General features: G+C 37.9%; 1 protein-coding gene across 1 annotated transcript; it reads right to left on the bottom strand.

Moving 5' to 3' along the window:
* Positions 1–6508: 6508 nt before the first annotated feature.
* On the bottom strand, positions 6509–7135 carry LOC149232825 (uncharacterized). The gene has a single exon (XM_089382009.1). It carries the CDS (start codon positions 7133–7135, stop codon positions 6509–6511), a length of 627 nt encoding a protein of 208 aa, XP_089238135.1.
* Between the last annotated feature and the right edge of the window lie 15537 nt (positions 7136–22672).

Raw genomic sequence — 22672 nt, forward strand, 5'->3', positions numbered from 1 at the left:
GGTGCCTTCCAGAATCATATGTTTCTCCCACCAAGTTTTTATTTTGAATTGGGAATCAAGATGTTGAAACTAGAATCTTTTAGGACGAAAGGGTATGTTCCTGGCACATGTTTTAATATCAATTTTCAAACATGCTAATGATTAGAGCCATCACTAGGGATAACATATGCTTCCAAAAAGATATCTTAGATCATGATGCATTCTAAAGCTAGGACCTATCCAGCTTGGAGGCCACTTGTTGGGAACCTCCTCTCCAGTTGTTCTAGGTAAAGGTGGTGTTTGTAGTGTCTAGATTTGAACCAAGTGGGAAGTCGCCAATGTATCCTAAAATTAAATGGAATAAGTATCAAGTTTTCTTATATCACCTCTTTTTTAAACTAGGATTCTTATCAAGTTGAAGTCACCACCTAAGGTCCAAGGGGAGGGGAAGAGTATATTACTAGTGTAGGTAATAGATATGAGAAAATTAGGTTTATCCATTGGCAAGGGAGGGACATATACGTTTTAGAGGTAACAAGCTTAAAAAAAATCACAATGAGTTGAAATTGGCTTATGAGGATTCAAAATGTAGTGAGCATGTTCAGAATGAGAACCTCTTCATCATTTCAGATAATTGCAAGTCAACCATATTTCCCTTCATCATCCAGAGGTATCACTTTACAATCTCTACCGCATTTGCTAGTTATATGGTTAATTAAATCACTTGAACATTGGTTTCTTAAAGCATTATGAAGGTGGGATTTTTAGACACCCATTTTTCTTTGAGGAGCCTACGTTTTCCTTTGCAATTGATTCCTCTGATACCCCAAGAGATGATATTCATGTTGGGGGTGTATTGCTAGAGGGATAAACCTCAAAGATCACTTTGATTTTCCCTGAATTGACCAACATGTCTCCTAGTTCTTCCAAGATATGTCGGTTTTATTTCCCACCTTTTCTTCTTTCTTCCCTATAGGGTTTTGTTGTCTTCTTCATCGAGTCATGGGATTGGACTTCCTTTGTCTTAGCATTAGGTTTCCTTGAGGATGTTTGGAGGTAGAATCACAATATTTGAGATATTCTTAGCATAGGATCCTAACTTTAATGTTCTATAAATGTGGAATGGTCTGGGACAGTCTCTAGGGTATCTTGATGCTAAGTTTGGGGGGGGGGGGGTGTCAAGGGTGCAGATGAGGAAGTGCATGGCTCAATCATGGTGAGCAAAGGTGGATTAGGGTCTATTATTTCAATTTCAAGGAATGAAGTGGTCACCAAAGGGTCTTGGTTTTCTAGAGTGGAGAGCAACTTGAATCGATTGTTGGTCGGTAGTTGCTTCCCCACATGGTTAGGATGTGGAGGAGGGTTTTTCATGCCCTTTCGTTTGCCACTGGCTTTCACAAAATGGCCAAGGGAGTTACTGACGCCAACACAGGTTTCACCATCCCAAATATTTTGCGGAAATGAATACATTCTGGTCTAGACAAGAGTTGCGATGAAGTCCTCTTTATCAGGTACAAATCTCTTCATCCAAAAGCGAAGGTAGAGACCAATAATGGAAGAAATACGAGTAATTTTCAAAGCACCACGTTGTATCTTCTTTTTTTTTTTTTTGTAAGTCAGCTTGGTATATTAAAAAAGAGGAAAATATAGTACAAAAAGTCTGCACTTGCAGACAGAGGGCCACCAGACTACAGTCCTACCTTCAAAATTGACCAAAAGGGATAACCCTACTAACATAAGCACACCATGCAGAGTGGCATTGTCATAGAGCTTAAAAGAAAGACAAACATCTAAACAACTGCCTAAATGAGGCAGCAGGCAGACAACAGAAGCAACATACCAACTAACCAGCATAATAGAAGGGAACAAGGAGGCCCAGCCGAAAGAACAAAGATACCAACTGTGGTAGAAACATCCCCTTTACATCTTGAGCACAACATAATTTCTAGATGTCTCTGGAGTTGGTTCAGACATTGAGATGCCTGCCTACGCAGGCTTGGGATGATTGCCTTGATGATCTCCCATTGGTTCATCCTTCTGATTTTCGACTTGCCTTGTATCTTGTCCAATACTATGCCTTAAAAGTTTGATCAGCACTGTGAGCTTCTTGGTAATGCTATCGACCTGTTGTTCTGGTGCTAACCTTGAACTCCAGGCTCTCTAAGATCACAATGTGTTTCTCCGTCTTGGCCTCTAAGATGTGCTGGACTTTTCACAATTGCTCCGCGTAATTGCCCTACATGCTCAATGCTTGAGCAAGTAGTGTTTTCATACACCAGCTTTTTGCTTGAGTCATGACGAACTGGGTGGCCCGCATGGTAACAGTTCCGGGGTCCTGTAGCCAATCCACTTCCTTTTCTATTTCCTGCTCCGACAACTTCTTTTCTTCCTCTTGGACCATGGCTTCCAGGTCAACAATCTTTCTCTTGTTCTTTTGCGAAGCACGTGTTTCATACATTTCTCTAGCGACCTCGAGATATTTGTTAGCAGAAGCATTGTGACTTCCTTCCCCTGCCATTGTCGTGCCTACACTCACGGTATAGTTCTAGGTGCTTTCTACAGAATAGGTGGGCTCTGGCCTACTATACGATAAAACAGTGCTTTTTCCTTTGCCTCTAATGGATGTTAAATAGAGGTTGCCTGGGATGTTATCGGTTGAAGGCCGCCTGTCTCTTTGCAACTTGCATGTCATATCATAATAACTTCTACGTGATGGTGAATTGTTTGGGTAGTGGCTCATATTCTTTCCCTTACTGTCACCTTTTCTCTCCTGCTTCAGTTCCTGCCAAGTGTCCCCCTCCTTGACCTGGCCTCGGCGGTGCATATCCTTATTTATCATATCTGATACTATATCCTCTTTCTCCTGCTCGCTCCATAATTGCGTCGAACTCGCGTTTCCTTCTTTCCCCTGCCAATCTTTAATGGTGTCTGCAGTGCCAGCATGTCTCATCATATTATGACGTTGTTATATCCTTCCTCCCAATCAATCTCAATTGTCGTCACCCAGATCTTTCCTGGAGAGCCGGGTGCACTTTTCTTTTAATTCTGGGCAGTCTACATTCTGCCAATAGCTGTCACACGTGATGTTTGGGTGCTTGATTCCATAGTTCACCAAGTGGTCCGCAACCATATTAGCTTTCCGTCACACCGCCTAAAAAATCAGACCTTTCATTTCTCCCAACATTCTTGCGATGTTGTCTGTAACCTTGGCAAGTCTCCATTGTTTAGTAACCTTACTTGCTTTCGCTCCCCCGTAGAGCTTCCTTGCTGCTATTATTTCCAACTCTGAGTCTCCCTCAACCACCGTGGTGCCAACTTGTGCATCTCTGAGAATTCTGAGTCCTTGTTCCATGGTAGCAAACTCCATCTCGTTATTATTTCCTTCCCCCAAGGCTTTACTGTAGATGTGAAGAATTTCCCCTGCATAGTTCCTTATGATGCCTCCAATGCCCGCCAAGCCTGGATTGCCTCTGGAGGCTTCGTCAAAATTCAACTTAAGAAAGCCTACAAGAGGATGCTTCCAGCCAATTGGCTCAGTACTCAGTTTTTGCTGGCAGTTCGTGGTGCCCATACTTCGGCCGTTATCCAATTTGAAGGCTTTTAAAATGTGTAAGTCTTTAACCGAAGCTTGGTTATCAAATTTTGCTCTACACTTAACCATGATTAATTGTCTTATATTTTGGGTTATAGTGTCTAGCCAATGCTCTATGTCTCTGTATTCATTCTGAAATATTCTTCTATTCCATTCCTTCCATATGGTCTAGGTTATAAATCCTAGCAAGGTATTCCATATGCGATTAATTCTTATATTATTTGAATACCCGCTCTGCCAATTCATGATGGTGTCCTAGATAGAGTCCCTGGTTCTATCTGTCTTTTGCATAATGTTTTCCGCCCAATTCCACAGGTGACAAGCCTAGTCGCAAGTATTGAAGAGATGGTTCATCGTTTCTTCAACCACATTGCACATGGGGCATCTAGATGGGCCATTAAACCCTTTTTTGCGAATATTCTCCCAAGTGAGAGTTTTCCTTCGCATCAGGAGCCATAGGAAGGTTTTAATCTTAGGCCAAAACAGAGTATCCCAGACCTTATTACTCCATTGAATCACCTCCATTTGCTCTGTATTTTCGAGATGCTCCCTGGCTTCCTTGAGCGTAAAATTACCACTCCCTTTCATGCCCCATCTTAGCTGGTCTTTTTCTTCAACTTTCCTTATCTTCCTTTTGTTTAGTTGGTTGAGTAGATCTCTTATATTGTTGTTTTCCTCATTTGAGCTTTCTGTGTCGTTGATCAACCAATCTCTCCATTCCTGGTCCCTGCTGCTGTGATTCCAGTATTGATGGACAGTGTATCTTCCCCTGTCCTGGCACTGTCTCTGAAGGCCTGCTAACTCTGGTCTTTCAAGCTTCGGGAGTTGCTGCCAAGCATCTTCCCAAAATAAAGTTGTTTCCACATTTCGGATTTCCCAAAAGCTATGATCCTGCACAATGTCGTGATTCCTTCTTGCTAAATTCCATATAGGAGACCCTTCAAGAACCTCCTGCAGCCTTATTAATTCCTGAATGTTGCACTCTAGGGTATATTTTTCCTTCCAGTGTCTAGCCCATGGAAGATTGGGTTCCTTCAACCATCTCCACTAGAGCTTGGCTCCACAGGTCATGTTGATGGTGGAGGGATCCACGAGATTTAAGCCCCCTAATTCTTTCAATTTACAAAGTTTTCTGCAGGCAACAAGCGCCCATTTGTTTTCTCTGCATTACCATTCCAGACAAAGGATCTTTGGATTGCCCTAATCTGCTGTAGGATTCCTTTAGGGGCAGGGATAATAGAGAGCAGGTACTGCGGAATGGCTTGCAATACTACTTTGGTGAGGACTAATCTTCCAGCGAAATTGAGGGCCCTGTGGGTCCAGTGCTGACATCTCTTCTCCATTTTAGCCAGGATTTTCTCCCAATGTATCTTTTGCCAGGGTTTGTCCATCAGAGGGGCCCCCAGATACTTAGAGGGTAGGCTACCTCTTCGAAAGCCTAGAATACTAGATAGATGCTTCTGAATGGCTAAATGAGTATTGAAGAAAAAAATAGTGGATTTTGAAAGATTAATTTCCATACCTGAGGCCTTACTGAAGAGATTTAGTATTTTCTTGAATGCCATGGCTTCTTTCACAGTTGGCATCCCATGCAGCATTGTGTCATCCACAAATTGCTAGTGAGTTGTCGCTGGTATGGCATGAAGGGGTTGTAGTCCTTTGATTTTTCCTTCATTCCTTGCTTTGCGGATAAGTCTGCACAGACCTTCCATAAGGATTACAAAAAGGAAAGGGTATAGAGCGACTCCTTGCTTGATGCCTTGGGAGGGGGAGAAAGGGTCGAAGGGGGAGCCATTGGTAAGGATAGAAAATTTAGTGGATTTAATCAGGGCGAGAATCCATTTAGTCCACTGTTTATCAAAGCCAAAAGCATTTAGAATGGCTTCAAGGTAGTTCCAGTTGACCTTATCATAGGCTTTAGAAAGATCAAGTTGTATCAACATCCCTGCTATTTTCCTAGTCTAGAGAGTATGAACCATTTCCTGGGCTAGTAGAATATTATCCAAAATTTGTCTGCCTTCAACGTACCCCAACTACTCTTCCGAGATGAGGCCAGGAAGAATGGGCTTCAATCTGTTGGCTATAACTTTAGATATGACTATATATATCACATTACATAAGGCTACAGGTCTAAATTTCTCTGGGGAGTTTGCCTCTTCTTCCTTTGTAATTAGAGCGAAGAAGGTAGAATTTAGCGATTTAAGGATAGAGCAGGAGCGTCTGGAATATTCTACTACTTCCCATATATCAGTCTTAACAAAGCTCCAGCAGGCTTTATAAAAATTGATGGTGAAACCATTAGGTCCAAGTGCCTTGTCATTTGACATGCTTCTAACCGCTTCTTCCACCTCATCTAATGAGATTTCCCTAATAAGAGCTAGGTTTTGCTCATTGGTAATAATTTTAGTAATGGCCTAAGTTAGTTCCTCAATATCTTTTGTCCTCTCTGCTTGCGGCTCCTGGGCTATATGATTAAAGTGCCTTGTGAGCAGAGTTGTTATTTCTTGGTGACTTTGTAGAGTTTCCCCTTTTTCATTGTTGAGACAGAGTATTTTATTCGCCCCTCTATAATCTAGCGCAGACCTATGGAAGAACTTGGCTTTCTGTTCCCCTTCCTTTAGCCATTGTATCCTGGATTTCTGTTTTCATAAAGTCTCTTCTTGTTGACAGCGGAGTTGCCACTGTTGCATCAAGACTTTTTCCTGTTCAGCTAAGTCCTCATTGTTGTGCCCATTAGCCCATTCTTTGTGAATCTGTTCTAATTTTCCCTCTATGGTTTTCTCCTTGAAAATGTTCCCAAACTTAGTTGCATTCCATTCTTTAATTTTGTTTTTGATGTATCTTAATTTTTTTAAGTTTAAACATTTTGGTTCCTCTGATGTTCATTGGTTCGTGCCACCATTTCTCCACCAGTTGAATGAAATTAGGGTGATTCAATCAGAACTTCTCAAATCTGAAAGGCTTGTTTCTGGGGGTTCCTTGGATGGCCGCTACCAAAGAGATTGGCCAATGATCCGATCCTCCACTAGGAAGGATGTCGGATTCCACTATTATTCCTTCAAGTAGAATGCTTTCAGAAATAAGAAATCTATCTAAACGAGAGGCTATCTGCTTCTCGCCTCCTCTCCTATTATTCCAAGTGAAAGTTCCACTTTCCGGCTGGATGTCCAATAGTTTGGCAGAATCAATGAATTTAGCGAAGAGCTCAGCATCCTTATTGAGTTTTCTGATCCCTCCTTTCTTTTCCAAAAGAGAGGTTATCATATTAAAATCTCCACCCATGATGATTTTCGAGCTGGGATATCTGAGCTTTAGACTTAAAAGAGAGCGGAGAAAAGAGAATTTATCTTCTAGCTTTTGAGGTCCATAAACATTTGTGCATAAGTAAGTTTCAGAATTACCTATCATTTGAGTTTCCATGGCTATGAACGATCTTGTAGCTTCTGTCGAGAGGATGTTTATCACTCGGGAGTCCCAAAGAGTTACTAAACCTCCTTCCCATCCTTGACTGGCCACTTCCATAAATTCTATGTATTTACCAAGCCTTTTGCTGATATTCACCATGTTGTTGTTAGCACACTTGGTTTCCTGTATGAACATGGTATCCGGTTTCTCTTTTTAGAATTTTCTCTTTAGCAGTCTTTGTTTCGCTTGGCTATTAAGCCCTCTTGCATTCCATGATATAACTTTCATTTTTAACTATATAGATTATTGGTAGGACGGGAAAGCATTCAGAGCCTTCATCTTGCTAGAGTTTAACATTAAAATACCCAGTTCCTGTAATACTTCCCCGTTTGTTCTTCGGCCTCTCTTCCTTCTCTGTTTCGAGCTGGTTGAATTGCATAAAAGGCTCTTTGAATGGCTACCTGTTCCCTTTGCTATGCCTAATTTCCTATTTTGCCTGTCCAACTCTGCCTTCTGCCTTGCAATGAATAGATCATTGATCTTTCTAATCTCTTCTTCCAGAATGTTTTCTATTCCTTGAGTCTTCCAGTTTTCTGCCATTACTGGTAAGTTCACTCCTTCCTGCTCTAGAACCTCATTTAGCTCCATCTCCTCACTACCACCATCACTGGTTAGCATATCTGCATCTTCATCTAGTTCTCCTATTGGCTCCTGCATTTAGACTACTGTTCTGAGGGGATGTTCCTCCCCTTCTTTGGTTTTATGGCCTATCCTTTCTTTGTTCCCTTCATTATTATTTGATTCCTTATTTTTTTCTTCTGAATCTGTATCTGTCTCCAAGATTCCAAAGGCATTACTGGTGTTGCCTTGTGTTTCCCCTATTCTATTTGCTCTTTTTCTGTTATCCCTTTGTCTTGCTTTTGGCTTTATGAAGGCATCCCTACTCTTTACTGCTTGCTCTAGCTTAGGTTCTTCCCCTGTTTTGTTTAATGGGGATTCTCTTACTAAATTTCGATGTTCGTGACATTTTCTGCAGCGAAAGGGGATTTGCTCATAGTCAATGGCTTGAAAATAGTCTTCATCCCTGTACTCCAGCCACAATCCTTTGTGTAAAGCTCCTAATACATCCATCTCCACACAAATTCTCGTGTAGGAAGTGTATTTTCTTTGCATCGTTGCTTCTGAGGCTTTGATGAAAGTTCCTAGTCCATCCCCTATTTGCTTTAGTGCCGCCAAGCCCCAGTAGTCTATTGGAAAGGAGAAAAGACGGATCCACACTGAGACTTGTGTGAAGGTCTCTCTTTCTGGCACGAAGTTGGGTTTCCAGGGTTTCATGTAGAGACCTGCTGAAGCGAAAAAGTAAGGACCCCCATCAAATACTTTATCCTTATCCTCTAAATTCGTAAAAACAACAGTGACAAAACCTTTCGCTTCTAAGTGTAGTTTAACATCACCTTTGGGTTTCCATTGTTGCTTGATCCACTGACATAGCGCTCTTTCTGTTGGCCACAGTCCCATGAACTTGCAAATTACTGCATGTTCCGACATATGTTATCTATAGGCTTGTATCTACGGATCTGTGATCACCACTCTTAGGGTTTCTGCTTTTTTTGGTTTGCATGCTCCTCGTGTTGCTTTGTTATTGCTGGGGTTTGGTGCAATTTCTTTCTGCTCTTCATCTCTTGATAGATTCTCTTCCTCTCGTTCCATTTCTTCCTCTATTTGTTTATCTTTATGGGCTATGTGTCTTTGCCCTGTATCATCTTTCCTTTCACTGTCCTCCTTTCCATTGCTTTCTTTTTCTTTCATTTTTGGGTTGCTGGTTGTCTCTCTGTGCACCCTTTGTTTCTTCTCTTTGCTTATTCCACTATCTTGCTTAAGCTCTCCATATCTTGTAATCTTTACTCCCTCCTGCGCTACCTATTTTTCCATGACTATTTGTTTAAAGGATGGGGTCTCGATGGACCCCCTATTTACCATTTGTCGGGTCAATCCTTGTCCTCTTTTGATCAGTTCCACTATTCTGACCCTGTGCGCGTCCAGATCTGATCCTGGTTCTGCAGGTTGAAGCACTAAACCCTAAACCTCGAGCCAGCAGCCTCTCCACTCATGCTACCAATCTGCACTATATATCTATATCTAGCCACGTTGTATCTTCAATACTTGCAAATATTATAGAAAAAAATCCTTTAGCACCCAATTCCAAATTAATTTCCCCCATAGGTTTCTGTTTTAGCTAGATCCAATGAGAGAGTGTTTTCTCATAGGCCCAAATTCCTAGGAATTTCCCAATGAGGACATGATCTCACATTGATTGGATTTATTCCCCGATATGGTTAGATTGTACTTGAAATTTGATATCTATTGCTACTTTGGGGAGGCATCTACTTAAGAATCATTTCCCTAGTGGGGGTCAGGGGTGGAGATGAGGAAGGGCATGGCTCAATCATGGTGAGAAAAGGTGGATTAGGGTCTGTTATTTCAATTTCAAGGAATGACGTGGTCACCAAAGGGTCTTGGTTTTCTAGAGTGGAGAGCAACTTGAATCGATTACTGGTGGGTAGTTGCTTCCCTACATGATTAGGATGCGGAGGAGGGTTTTTCATGCCCTTTCCTTTGCCACTGGCTTTAGTAAAGTCATCCTCAATTGAGGTGGTAATAGGATTAGGGTTATAATTTTTAGCTAGAAGAGGGAAGCTTCTATAAATATGTCCATACTCATTGCATCTTTGGTACCAAAAGGAATGTGTTTGTAATCGAGGGTTTGCTTCCAAATTTCATCCTAATAATAAATTTCAATGGACTTTGCAAACAACTCTAAGATATTCATATAAACACATATATGGGTGTAAGAAATATATCTAAATTACTTTGTTTCTTTTCAGGCTTTCACAAAATGGCCAGGGGAGTTACTGACGCCAACATAGGTTTCACCATACCAAAATTTTTGCGGAAATGAATACATTTTGGTCTAGACAAGAGTTGCAATGAAGTCCTCTTTATCAGGTATGTTAGACTCCGTCTCATGTCAGAGATTGATTCTTCTTCAAAACCCTGTTTTGAAGAAGAAATCATTAATGTGTGGTTTTAGATTATGTAATTCATGCTCCAGCTCTTCAAAAGGCAGTGTTTTCAAGCTCCTATCCCTGCAAAAGTACAAACAAAAGAAAACAAAACATCATCAGCAATCCCTGCATTTGATCATTTCTGGTAAACAGAGTTGTTGCTAATGTGACCTTGGCAAGGTGGCTCTGCTTGCCTCTACACCAAGTAGAGGAAGGACAACGCACAAACCAAATAAATGAGGCATTTCTCCAGTTGTGTACTATCTCGAGGGATATGAATATGAAAGTAAGAAGTGAAGCTCTTTATGCTCTCGGAAGAATAGGTCCCTTATCTGAAAGTGTGTTGCTTCAAGCTTTGAGTAAGAAGATTTTGGGGCAAGCAGCAAAGAGGGTACTAAATAACTTCTCTAGTGGAACTCCTGAGGGCGATAGAGACCTAGCATGCCATGGCAGAGGATTAGATCTTCTCACTCTTAGCGCTGCTGGAGCTTTTCTTCATGGAGTTGAAGATGAATTCTCAAAGGAAAAAACACATGCATATGTTTCTTGGTATGTTCGACGACATCAATTCTGATATATGTTCCGCAGCAAGGAAACTTCTTGGTCGAATAAAGCTACCCAGCATATCTATGTTTAAAATGACAATTGAAGCCCTTATGACTAATCTGGACAAGCATCCCCAGGATGAGCAAGATATTATCTCTGTTATGTATTGCATGGGCAAAAGCCATGGCACATATATCTTGTGCTCTGAGAATGAATTTGTACAACAGATAACATCATATTCAAATAAAGATTTAGGTTTGGATCAACCTCAAGTAGCAGCGTTATTGATCATGATGTTGGCAGCAGAAGTCTCAAATGTAGGAATCCGCTTTCAAATCCCAAAAGAGGTGGTTTCATAGGCGAAATATTTCCATGGAAAGTTCATTAGTGGCTTTGGGATCAACTGTAACTGTAAAAATGCAGAGTCCACCTTCAGACGATTGGCGGAAGAGTTCAGAAAACAACAATTATGAAAACTTGATTGCGTCAAGTTCTATAGTTCCATATCAGGATGAGGGAAAGGAGATTTGCCAAAGTTATCAAGTATAGTTTGTGAAACGTCAGAAAATCAAATGACGGCACTCTTTTTCAGAACAATTTTAAGGAACTCCTCAATCTTTTGAGGCTGGTAAGGCCTAATATTTAGATTTGAACTCTTTTCAAGCATTCTTCGGTTGGCTGATCAGTATTATTACTACAACGGAAAAATATCCGAAATTAATGTACCGAGGGCATGTTCAAGATACTGTGGAGAGAATCTTCTCTGAAGTACTGGGTTATGCTCTACAAAGTAGCACTGAGGTGATCTCCAAAAACTAACATTATTATTTGTCCATAATAAAGGAGATGTACTCGAAGATTTGCCTGGACTTGTTGATTTCACTGTAATGTTGAATCTACATGATAAACAGAGAGGTAGCATTGCACATGGCAAAGTTGCTCGGTGGGCATTTAACTGCCAGCCATAATATCTTTCCGTAACAATCTCTATTTTGAATTTTTCAATCACTGGAAAGAGCGTCTGCTGAGAAATGAATTTGGGTTGCGGGTAGGCTACTTCGTTCAAATCTCAACACCTAGTCACTTAGCACCCGGCATTTGTGAAACTCGGATTGCTGGTAAGGCGACAAATGGTTGAGCGAATTGACATATGGCTTTCACAATGCCGAGATCCAGATCACGGTGCGATCTTTTGGAGATTTTGTGGGAATTGTGGGCGATTGTTGGGACTCTTAGTTTAGTTGTCACCATAAGCTGAATCGGTGGAAAATTAGTTTTATTAAAATGGCCAACGCATTTCCAGATTTTGGGCCACAGTTTGCAAAGTGGCATTCATAGGTTTGTTTGCGTGTCAACAACTGGAATTCGAATCAGGGTAACATGCTTATTCTCCAGGAGAGCTGCACTGATGTATGTATAGTGGCCATGAATGTCATTCTCAACGGTGGTGATCCCAACTACGTGGCTCCTTTACCATTGGATTTTGTGGCACACAGTTGAGTTTGGGTAGCAATGTCATTAATGACACAATCTCTAGTGGCTCGTTGTCGACTGTGGTTTTCCAGATTTTAATCAACTCTGTGCGCTATCTTTAGGATCGGTTGCAACTGTCAATAGCCTCATATCTTGTACAGTTGACCAAATTAAGACGGCTCTGAACTGTGAAAACGCGCCTCTTGTTTCTTGTTTCCATCTGCTCTATTTTTATGGCTTTAGTTAAAACAGCGCCCCTGTTTTGGGCAGCATTTTTTATTTATTGTATTAAAAATTCATTTTGTAGAGAGTGAGGAGAGGATTTTCTGAGTGCTTAGTGCTGGAACAGAGCTTTCATTGTACAGTTTTTGGCAGAGAATTTAATGGAATTTCACAGCTCTGTTTGCTGAGATTCATGTGGTATGACAATTTAACATTAGTTTTTCCTCTGTTACATATGTAAACTGTTATGTTTCATTTCATTTCATGATCATTTCTAGCTGAACAAATGAAGTGTTTAGGTAGGAATTCATAGTATTATATGCTCCTCCTATAAGTTTGTTCACGTTCGATGTTTTCTTCTGTTTGACAAGGATTCATCTCCTATGCCCTTGTCAGCTCTTCACCAGTCTGGCCATCTCATTTAAAATCTAGATTTGGTGTTAAATTGCTTGCCTACCTTGCCTCAGTTGATAATCTGTGTAGTCATTATATTTCTCTGTTCAAGCTGTGATTTTGCCCATGCAGCCCAGAAAAGCCCCGTCATTTAATTAAAAACCCCAAATCAAACTTCCTTATCAGTTTACTAGCCTAATATCTGTGTTACCTTGTGGGTCATCTCGCCATTGAAGATTTTATTGAGATTGACCGGAGAGAGCCTTCTCATACCCCGTAGGGCTAGCTACGAGGTGAAATGGTTTGATGTTGCCTTGAAGGTTTACCTTCCTCAGCCTAGGGTGAAATCTCAAGCGCTAACATAGTGGCGACCATACTGGGGAGAACATTCAACTTGTTGATTGTTTTGTCCCGGTACATGCAATCAAGATACAGATCTGATGCTGATGGTGGACATCAGTCAGATACATATGCAGGCTGAATCATTCACCTGGCGACTCCAACTCGATCCAGACATTCCAACGCATGCTGATCTGTTCATGCAATGGTAGGGTATGTGGCAGACCCTGCACTTTGTGAAGCTCTAAACGGAGTTAGAGAGTGGTTAGTAGATATTGAAATTAATGAAGAATTTTTCAGTATTTTCCTTCAATGTTTGAAATCTCCGAAGCTTCATCTTGAAGGCAAAACTAGATTTTGTGAGTTAGTTGTTGAAAGAGTTGAAAATGAGATTCAGTATCTCGATGAGCAGATTCAGTCATATGATTTCCAAGACCCTAAAAAGTTCTTGGAAATCCTTCCTCATTCGAGAAAAGATATCATAGAATTGCCTACAGTCGTTTACATTGACAGTGTGCAGCTAGAAGTATGCATCACAGAGTTGGGGCAGCCAACAAAGTCCGGCTTCCGTGATCCTATTGCAACATACATGGACACATTTTTCAGTTTGATTGATAGATCAGGATGTATTTTCCGTGACCAGGCTCCGTACGTGCATGAAGGGCTGCCAACACTTGCATCTGTGACTTCGTGGCAGCATTCTCAAGCGGCTTCATTTTCAGGTTTACTTGAATGGTTAATTTGGCATTTTAGTATTACCTGATCTAGTGTTTATACAGCAAAGTAGGGTAGTTTTGTAAATAAATAAGCAACCATAAGGGCAGCATCTTGTTTTAGTTTGCTTGAAGATTGTTTGAGTTCAGTTTCATTTTGAAAATAAGTCAAGAGTTGTGTTGATGATGACTCCATTGCCCAATGGGTGGAGGCACTGTCTGCTCTCCCAAAGTTCTGCAGTTCTTGGCACCTCCACGGAGCGACAGCTGCCATCCCAAATGGAGCCGATGTTAGACTCCATCTCATGTCAGAGATTGATTCTTCTTCAAAACCCTGTTTTGAAGAAGAAATCATTAATGTGTGGTTTTAGATTATGTAATTCATGCTCCAGCTCTTCAAAAGGCAGTGTTTTCAAGCTCCTATCCCTGCAAAAGCACAAACAAAAGAAAACAAAACATCATCAGCAATCCCTGCATTTGATCATTTCTGGTAAACAGAGTTGTTGCTAATGTGACCTTGGCAAGGTGGCTCTGCTTGCCTCTACACCAAGTAGAGGAAGGACAACGCACAAACCAAATAAATGAGTCATTTCTCCAGTTGTGTACTATCTCAAGGGATATGAATATGAAAGTAAGAAGTGAAGCTCTTTATGCTCTCGGAAGAATAGGTCCCTTATCTGAAAGTGTGTTGCTTCAAGCTTTGAGTAAGAAGATTTTGGGACAAGCAGCAAAGAGGGTACTAAATAACTTCTCTAGTGGAACTCCTGAGGGTGATAGAGACCTAGCATGCCATGGCAGAGGATTAGATCTTCTCACTCTTAGCATTGTTGGAGCTTTTCTTCATGGAGTTGAAGATGAATTCTCAGAGGAAAAAACACATGCATATGTTTCTTGGTATGTTCGACGACATCAACTCTGATATATGTTCCGCAGCAAGGAAACTTCTTGGTCGAATAAAGCTACCCAGCATATCTATGTTTAAAATGACAATTGAAGCCCTTATGACTAATCTGGACAAGCATCCCCAGGATGAGCAAGATATTATCTCTGTTATGTATTGCATGGGCAAAAGCCATGGCACATATATCTTGTGCTCTGAGAATGAATTTGTACAACAGATAACAGCATATTCAAATAAAGATTTAGGTTTGGATCAACCTCAAGTAGCAGCGTTATTGATCATGATGTTGGCAGTAGAAGTCTCAAATGTAGGAATCCGCTTTCAAATCCCAAAAGAGGTGGTTTCATAGGCGAAATATTTCCATGGAAAGTTCATTAGTGGCTCTGGGATCAACTGTAACTATAAAAATGCAGAGTCCACCTTCAGACGATTGGCGGAAGAGTTCAGGAAACAACAATTATGAAAACTTGATTGCGTCAAGTTCTATAGTTCCATATCAGGATGAGGGAAAGGAGATTTGCCAAAGTTATCAAGTATAGTTTGTGAAAAGTCAGAAAATCAAATGACGACACTCTTTTTCAGAACAATTTTAAGGAACTCCTCAATCTTTTGAGGCTGGTAAGGCCTAATATTTAGATTTGAACTCTTTTCAAGCATTCTTCGGTTGGCTGATCAGTATTATTACTACAACGGAAAAATATCCGAAATTAATGTACCGAGGGCATGTTCAAGATACTGTGGAGAGAATCTTCTCTGAAGTACTGGGTTATGCTCTACAAAGTAGCACTGAGGTGATCTCCAAAAACTAACATTATTATTTGTCCATAATAAAGGAGATGTACTCGAAGATTTGCCTGGACTTGTTGATTTCACTGTAATGTTGAATCTACATGATAAACAGAGAGGTAGCATTGCGCATGGCAAAGTTGCTCCGTGGGCGTTTAACTGCCAGCCATAATATCTTTCCGTAACAATCTCTGTTTTGAATTTTTCAATCACTGGAAAGAGCGTCTGCTGAGAAATGAATTTGGGTTGCGGGTAGGCTACTTTGTTCAAATCTCAACACCTAGTCACTTAGCACCCGGCATTTGTGAAACTCGGATTGCTGGTAAGGCGACAAATGGTTGAGCGAATTGACATATGGCTTTCACAATGCCGAGATCCAGATCACGGTGCGATCTTTTGGAGATTTTGTGGGAATTGCGGGCGATTGTTGGGACTCTTAGTTTAGTTGTCACCATAAGCTGAATCGGTGGAAAATTAGTTTTATTAAAATGGCCAACGCATTTCCAGATTTTGGGGCGCAGTTTGCAAAGTGGCATTCATAGGTTTGTTTGCGTGTCAACAACTGGAATTCGAATCAGGGTAACATGCTTATTCTCCAGGAGAGCTGCACTGATGTATGTATAGTGGCCATGAATGTCGTTCTCAACGGTGGTGATCCCAACTACGTGGCTCCTTTACCATTGGATTTTGTGGCACACAGTTGAGTTTGGGTAGCAATGTCATTAATGACACAATCTCTAGTGGCTCGTTGTCGACTGTGGTTTTCCAGATTTTAATCAACTCTGTGCGCTATCTTTAGGATCGGTTGCAACTGTCAATAGCCTCATATCTTGTACAGTTGACCAAATTAAGACGGCTCTGAACTGTGAAAACGCGCCTCTTGTTTCTTGTTTCCATCTGCTCTATTTTTATGGCTTTAGTTAAAACAACGCCCCTGTTTTGGGCAGCATTTTTTATTTATTGTATTAAAAATTCATTTTGTAGAGAGTGAGGAGAGGATTTTCTGAGTGCTGAGTGCTGGAACAGAGCTTTCATTGTACAGTTTTTGGCAGAGAATTTAATGGAATTTCACAGCTCTGTTTGCTGAGATTCATGTGGTATGACAATTTAACATTAGTTTTTCCTCTGTTACATATGTAAACCATTATGTTTCATTTCATTTCATGATCATTTCTAGCTGAACAAATGAATTGTTTAGGTAGGAATTCATAGTATTATATGCTCCTCCTATAAGTTTGTTCACGTTCGATGTTTTCTTCTGTTTGACAAGGATTCATCTCCTATGCCCTTGTCAGCTCTTCACCAGTCTGGCCATCTCATTTAAAATCTAGATTTGGTGTTAAATTGCTTGCCTACCTTGCCTCAGTTGATAATCTGTGTAGTCATTATATTTCTCTGTTCAAGCTGTGATTTTGCCCATGCAGCCCATGTAGCCCCGTCATTTAATTAAAAACCCCAAATCAAACTTCCTTATCAGTTTACTAGCCTAATATCTGTGTTACCTTGTGGGTCATCTCGCCATTGAAGATTTTATTGAGATTGACCGGAGAGAGCCTTCTCATACCCCGTAGGGCTAGCTACGAGGTGAAATGGTTTGATGTTGCCTTAAAGGTTTACCTTCCTCAGCCTAGGGTGAAATCTCAAGCGCTAACAAGGTACAAATCTCTTCATCCAAAAGCGAATGTAGAGACCAATAGTGGAAGAAATACGAGTAATTTTTAAAGCATCATGTTGTATCTTAAATACTTGAAAATATTATAAAAAAAAGCCTTTGGCACCCAATTCCAAATTAATTTCCCCCATAGGTTTCTCTTTTAGCTAGATCCAATGAGAGAGTGTTTTCTCATAGGCCCAAATTCCCAGGCATTTCCCAATGAGGACATGATCTCACATTTATTGGATTTATTCCTCGATACGGTTAGATTGTACTTCAAATTTGATACCTATTGCTACTTTGGGGAGGCATCTACTTAACAATCATTTCCCTAGTGGGGAATTAGGAGGCAAACTATTTTGATGTTCCACCTTAGATTTTTTTTCCATATACATGAGGGTTTGAGGCAGAAGGTTGCCTAGCCGAATTGTAACCTACTGCAATTCTACTATATGAGGGAGCTTTTCTCCCTCTACTAGCACTAGCCATGGGAAGAGCAATTGAGGGGCCACGTGAGATTTAGTTGTTAGGGTTTTTATGCAAAACCAAAGTTTGCAAAGTCAAGAACCCTTTTGGGATATATATATGTGTGTCTATGTGTATGTGTGTGTGTTTTTTCAAAATTTGAGAAAAAGTTATTTGGATCGACTTGAAATGTCAATTAAAAATAAATACTATAAATAAAACTATGGAAAAAAATTCTTAAAAACATAGAATAATTAGATATTTTCTTTTTCTCAAATATTTATATTTGATTTAATTAGTCATTTAATTAGAAAAAAAAATATACGATTTGAATTCCCATAAAATTTTCAAAATAAATACATTTTTACATAAACATAAAAATTAAAAATCACCTCATTTGAGTATATATAAATTTTACAATAATACGTAATTTTTTTAACACATTAATTTTAAAGAACATCTATATCTGTATATAAAATTTATATAAGAAAACATAATAAATTCAAATATAGATATTTTTTTTTTCACAACCATATAAATTTATGAGGAGGTGGCTTCAAATGTCTAACATTCCATGAACCAACCATCCCCCTCATTGACTCTATTGTGTGAAACTAATTTATAAATACAAAATTCATGAACACGCAATTTTCCATAATAAGTTTATCTCAATTTGTGGAATGGGAATTTTATTTTTAGTTTTGAAGAAATTTTGACCTTGCATAATTTTGGTGGTGACATTTTACATTTAGGCAGACTGTTTTTCATTGAACATTGGGGATGGCAATTTAACTTAGTTGGGAAACAAAATCAACTAGTGCCGTGAAAATTTTATGTTTAGTTTAAAGATACAGCAAGTATTTTGGAAAAGATTAATTTTTGTAATGAGTATATTATATTTGGTTAAGTATAATTTTTTTACATAGATTTTTTTTTAATGGATTATGACTTTTAAAGGTGATTTTTATAGCCAAAGTTTCAATAAATTAAGTATAAGTAAATATAAGATTATTATTATTATTATTATTAAATACAAAATTCGTGAACACGCAATTTTCCATAATAAGTTTATCTCAATTTGTGGAATGGGAATTTTATTTTTAGTTTTGAAGAAATTTTGACCTTGCATAATTTTGGTGGTGACATTTTACATTTAGGCAGACTGTTTTTCATTGAACATTGGGGATGGCAATTTAACTTAGTTGGGAAACAAAATCAACTAGTGCCGTGAAAATTTTATGTTTAGTTTAAAGATACAGCAAGTATTTTGGAAAAGATTAATTTTTGTAATGAGTATATTATATTTGGTTAAGTATAATTTTTTTACATTGATTTTTTTTTAATGGATTATGACTTTTAAAGGTGATTTTTATAGCCAAAGTTTCAATAAATTAAGTATAAGTAAATATAAGATTATTATTATTATTATTATTAAATACAAAATTCATGAACACGCAATTTTCCATAATAAGTTTTTCAATTTGTGGAATGGGAAATTTTTATTGAAGAAATTTTGACCTTGCATAATTTTGGTGGTGACATTTTACATTTAGGCAGACTGTTTTTCATTGAACATTGGGGATGGCAATTTAACTTAGTTGGGAAACAAAATCAACTAGTGCCGTGAAAATTTTATGTTTAGTTTAAAGATACAGCAAGTATTTTGGAAAAGATTAATTTTTGTAATGAGTATATTATATTTGGTTAAGTATAATTACATTGATTAATGGATTAAGAATAATATAAATTTATAAGTATATTATATGATGATGATGATGATGATGATGATGATGATGATGATGATGATGATGATGATGATGATGATGATGATGATGATGATGATGATGATGATGATGATGATGATGATGATGATGATGATGATGATGATGATGATGATGATGATGATGATGATGATGATGATGATTGTCTTGTTTATTATATTTGGTTAATATACTTTTTTTACATTGATAATGGATTGACTTTTAAAGGTGATTTTTATATGATGATGATGATGATGATGATGATGATGATGATGATGATGATGATGATTGTCTTGTTTAAATGAATTTTTTGTTGGTGCAATAAGTAAACTAAAGATAATTATTAGGGATCTTTCTAACCTTTAGTATGGAGGTCTTATCATGATCGTTAGTAATGAACTTTGAGGTTGTATATATACAAATATGTATGTTAAATCTATTAAAATGATGATGATGATGATGATGATGATGATGATTGTCTTGTTTAAATGAATTTTTTGTTGGTGCAATAAGTAAACTAAAGATAATTATTAGGGATCTTTCTAACCTTTAGTATGGAGGTCTTATCATGATCGTTAGTAATGAACTTTGAGGTTGTATATATACAAATATGTATGTTAAATCTATTAAAAAAATAGGGTATGTTTATATACATTGAACATTTTAAGGAAAATGTTTACAAAAGAACAAAATATCAAAGTTTTAGATTTATGTGAGTAAGAATGTGAAGGAGGAAATAGTCTATGGAATTTAGGAAATTGATTAATGAATAAAATAAATTCCAAAAGTATCTCTCAATTCAATCATTATTCAATGGTTTTGCATAATATTTAAATAGAATTTATGGTTCAATCAAGTGTGTTTTTTTCTTTCATAAGATAAATTCTATTATATCATAATGAAAATGTTACTTAAAATTCTTCCTAGTAGTTGTGTGCCACTTGGGAAACCAGATTAGTGATAAAACAATAGAAAATCATTCAAAAAATAACTCTAAGTTGAGGATCTAGAGTCATAGATAGGTAGGATTGCATGCAATATAAAACAAAAATAAAACTAATATTGGGCATAAATATGTAGAACGTGATAAATAGGCACCTCTTTTCCAAAACATGTATGACTCGATGAGATGGGAAACAAAAAATCGAGAAAGAAAAAACATAAGAACTAAGGAGAGTATGAGGTTGCCTCCTCAATACGAGTGTGGTGCTCTTTATAGTTATTCCTTAGTCCAGGGCTTGGAGGCAAATGCTCGTCTATGTGCTTGAGGTGGATCCTCATCTCATTATGGTCCATGGGCACCTTATCCAACATGAGGAATATCTCTTCCTCAACCTCATTTCTCTCCATGATAACGTTTTCCAGTAGAGGTCTATTTTGAGGAGATACTAGTTTTTCCTAAGCTAGCATGCCTAGCATGAGGGACCCAATCTAAATTATCTGCAAAAACCTTTGAGTCTCAACCGCAGGCCCTATCAACAACCACTACCACGTCAAACTCCCTCAACTCCTCACACACTATCTCTGGAATTTGCTTAGCATAGGCTTGCAAAGAGGCTTCAACTCTTAAGTGAGCATGTGAACTACCCCGACCTCCTTTGATACTACTACCACAACAAACTTGAGCACATTTTCGAACCATTGGATGTTGCATTGGAGATTAAACCAATGGAGACCACAACCACCCATACCCCAAATACTAGAGAGTTAAAGTATGACGTCATTGAGGAATCATGAAAATCACTAGAGAAGAGGTGTGTCCCTCCCTCACAGCACACAACAAATATGGCACACAATGAAATGGCTCAAAAAATGGAAACCACAACCATTGCCCCCATCCAAAATTTAAATAAATAAATTTTAAAATGTTTAATTAATTTTATTAATATTATGAATTTTAAAATGCTTAAAATGTGTTTTTGAATATATAAATAAATTTAATGTGTTGTTGAATGTATAAATATATTTAAAACTTTCAAAAATTTGGTGCTTTATTATGCCAAACTTACAATCTAAGAATTCCCTTCTAACTTTCCTAAATAAGTCTCTACTAAATTGTGAGCAAAATTCAATTTTAAACAAAATTAACAAAAAAAACCAAAATATTTTGATTTTTTTTCGTTTGTTTATAATACAATTTTTTTAATAATATTGTGAATTTTAAATTGTTTAAAATGAATTTTAGGATGAATAAATAAATTCATTGTCTTGAAAAACCATTAAAACTTTAATGATTATTTAACTTATATAACTTCAATTCTGGAATTTGCTTAGCATAGGCTTGCAAAGAGGCTTCAACTCTTAAGTGAGCATGCGAACTACCCCGACCTCCTTTGATACTACTACCACAACAAACTTGAGCACATTTTCGAACCATTGGATGTTGAATTGGAGATTAAACCAATGGAGACCACAACCACCCATACCCCAAATACTAGAGCGTTAAAGTATGACGTCATTGAGGAATCATGCAAATGACTAGAGAAGAGGTGTGTCCCCTCCCTCATAGCACACAACAAATATGGCACACAATGAAATGCCTCAAAAAATGGAAACTACAACCATTGCCCCCATCCAAAATTGAAATAAATAAATTTTAAAATGTTTAACTAATTTTATTAATATTATGAATTTTAAAATGCTTAAAATGTGTTTTTGAATATATAAATAAATTTAATGTGTTTTTGAATGTATAAATATATTTAAAACTTTCAAAAATTTGGTGCTTTATTATGCTAAACTTACAATCTAAGAATTCACTTCTAACTTTCCTAAATAAGTCTCTACTAAATTGTGAGCAAAATTCAATTTTAAACAAAATTAACAAAAAAACCAAAATATTTTGATATTTTTTTTGTGTGTTTATAATACAATTTTTTTTATAATATTGTGAATTTTAAATTGTTTAAAATGAATTTTAGGATGAATAAATAAATTCATTGTCTTGAAAAACCATTAAAACTTTAATGATTATTTAACTTATATAATTTCAATTGATTATTTAACTTATATAAATTATTTTAACACAAGAAGATTGCACTATCTTCTAAACCATGCTGGAGATATCAATTGAGAAGGAGAAAAATGGTCCCCAAAGCCTCTATAGTCATGAGTTGACAAATATAATTCAGGGTGCACTTGAGAAGTGCAAAAGAGAAAAAAAAAAAGGAAATCAAAATCAAATTGTTTTCCTGTGAATGCTTGGTTCGATGAAGAATGCAAAATGGCAAGGAGAACCTTGAAAAAGGTAGGCACGGAGAACATGAATGTAAAGTTATATAAAAAGATTTTAAAAAGGAAAAAAGACAAGTTCATGCAAACAAGGCGAGAAGAGTTAATATATCTAGGTAAGAATAACCCAAAAAAATTTTGGCAAGAG

This window comes from Pinus tabuliformis, chromosome J (genome assembly GCF_031772625.1).
Source record: "Pinus tabuliformis cultivar Carrire ecotype Pingquan chromosome J, CPIR1, whole genome shotgun sequence".
NCBI classification, from domain to species: domain Eukaryota; kingdom Viridiplantae; phylum Streptophyta; class Pinopsida; order Pinales; family Pinaceae; genus Pinus; species Pinus tabuliformis.

Bases quoted from the DNA above. Each gene is read 5' to 3' on its own strand.
- LOC149232825 (XM_089382009.1), bottom strand. From the start codon at position 7,135: ATGGTGAATATCAGCAAAAGGCTTGGTAAATACATAGAATTTATGGAA.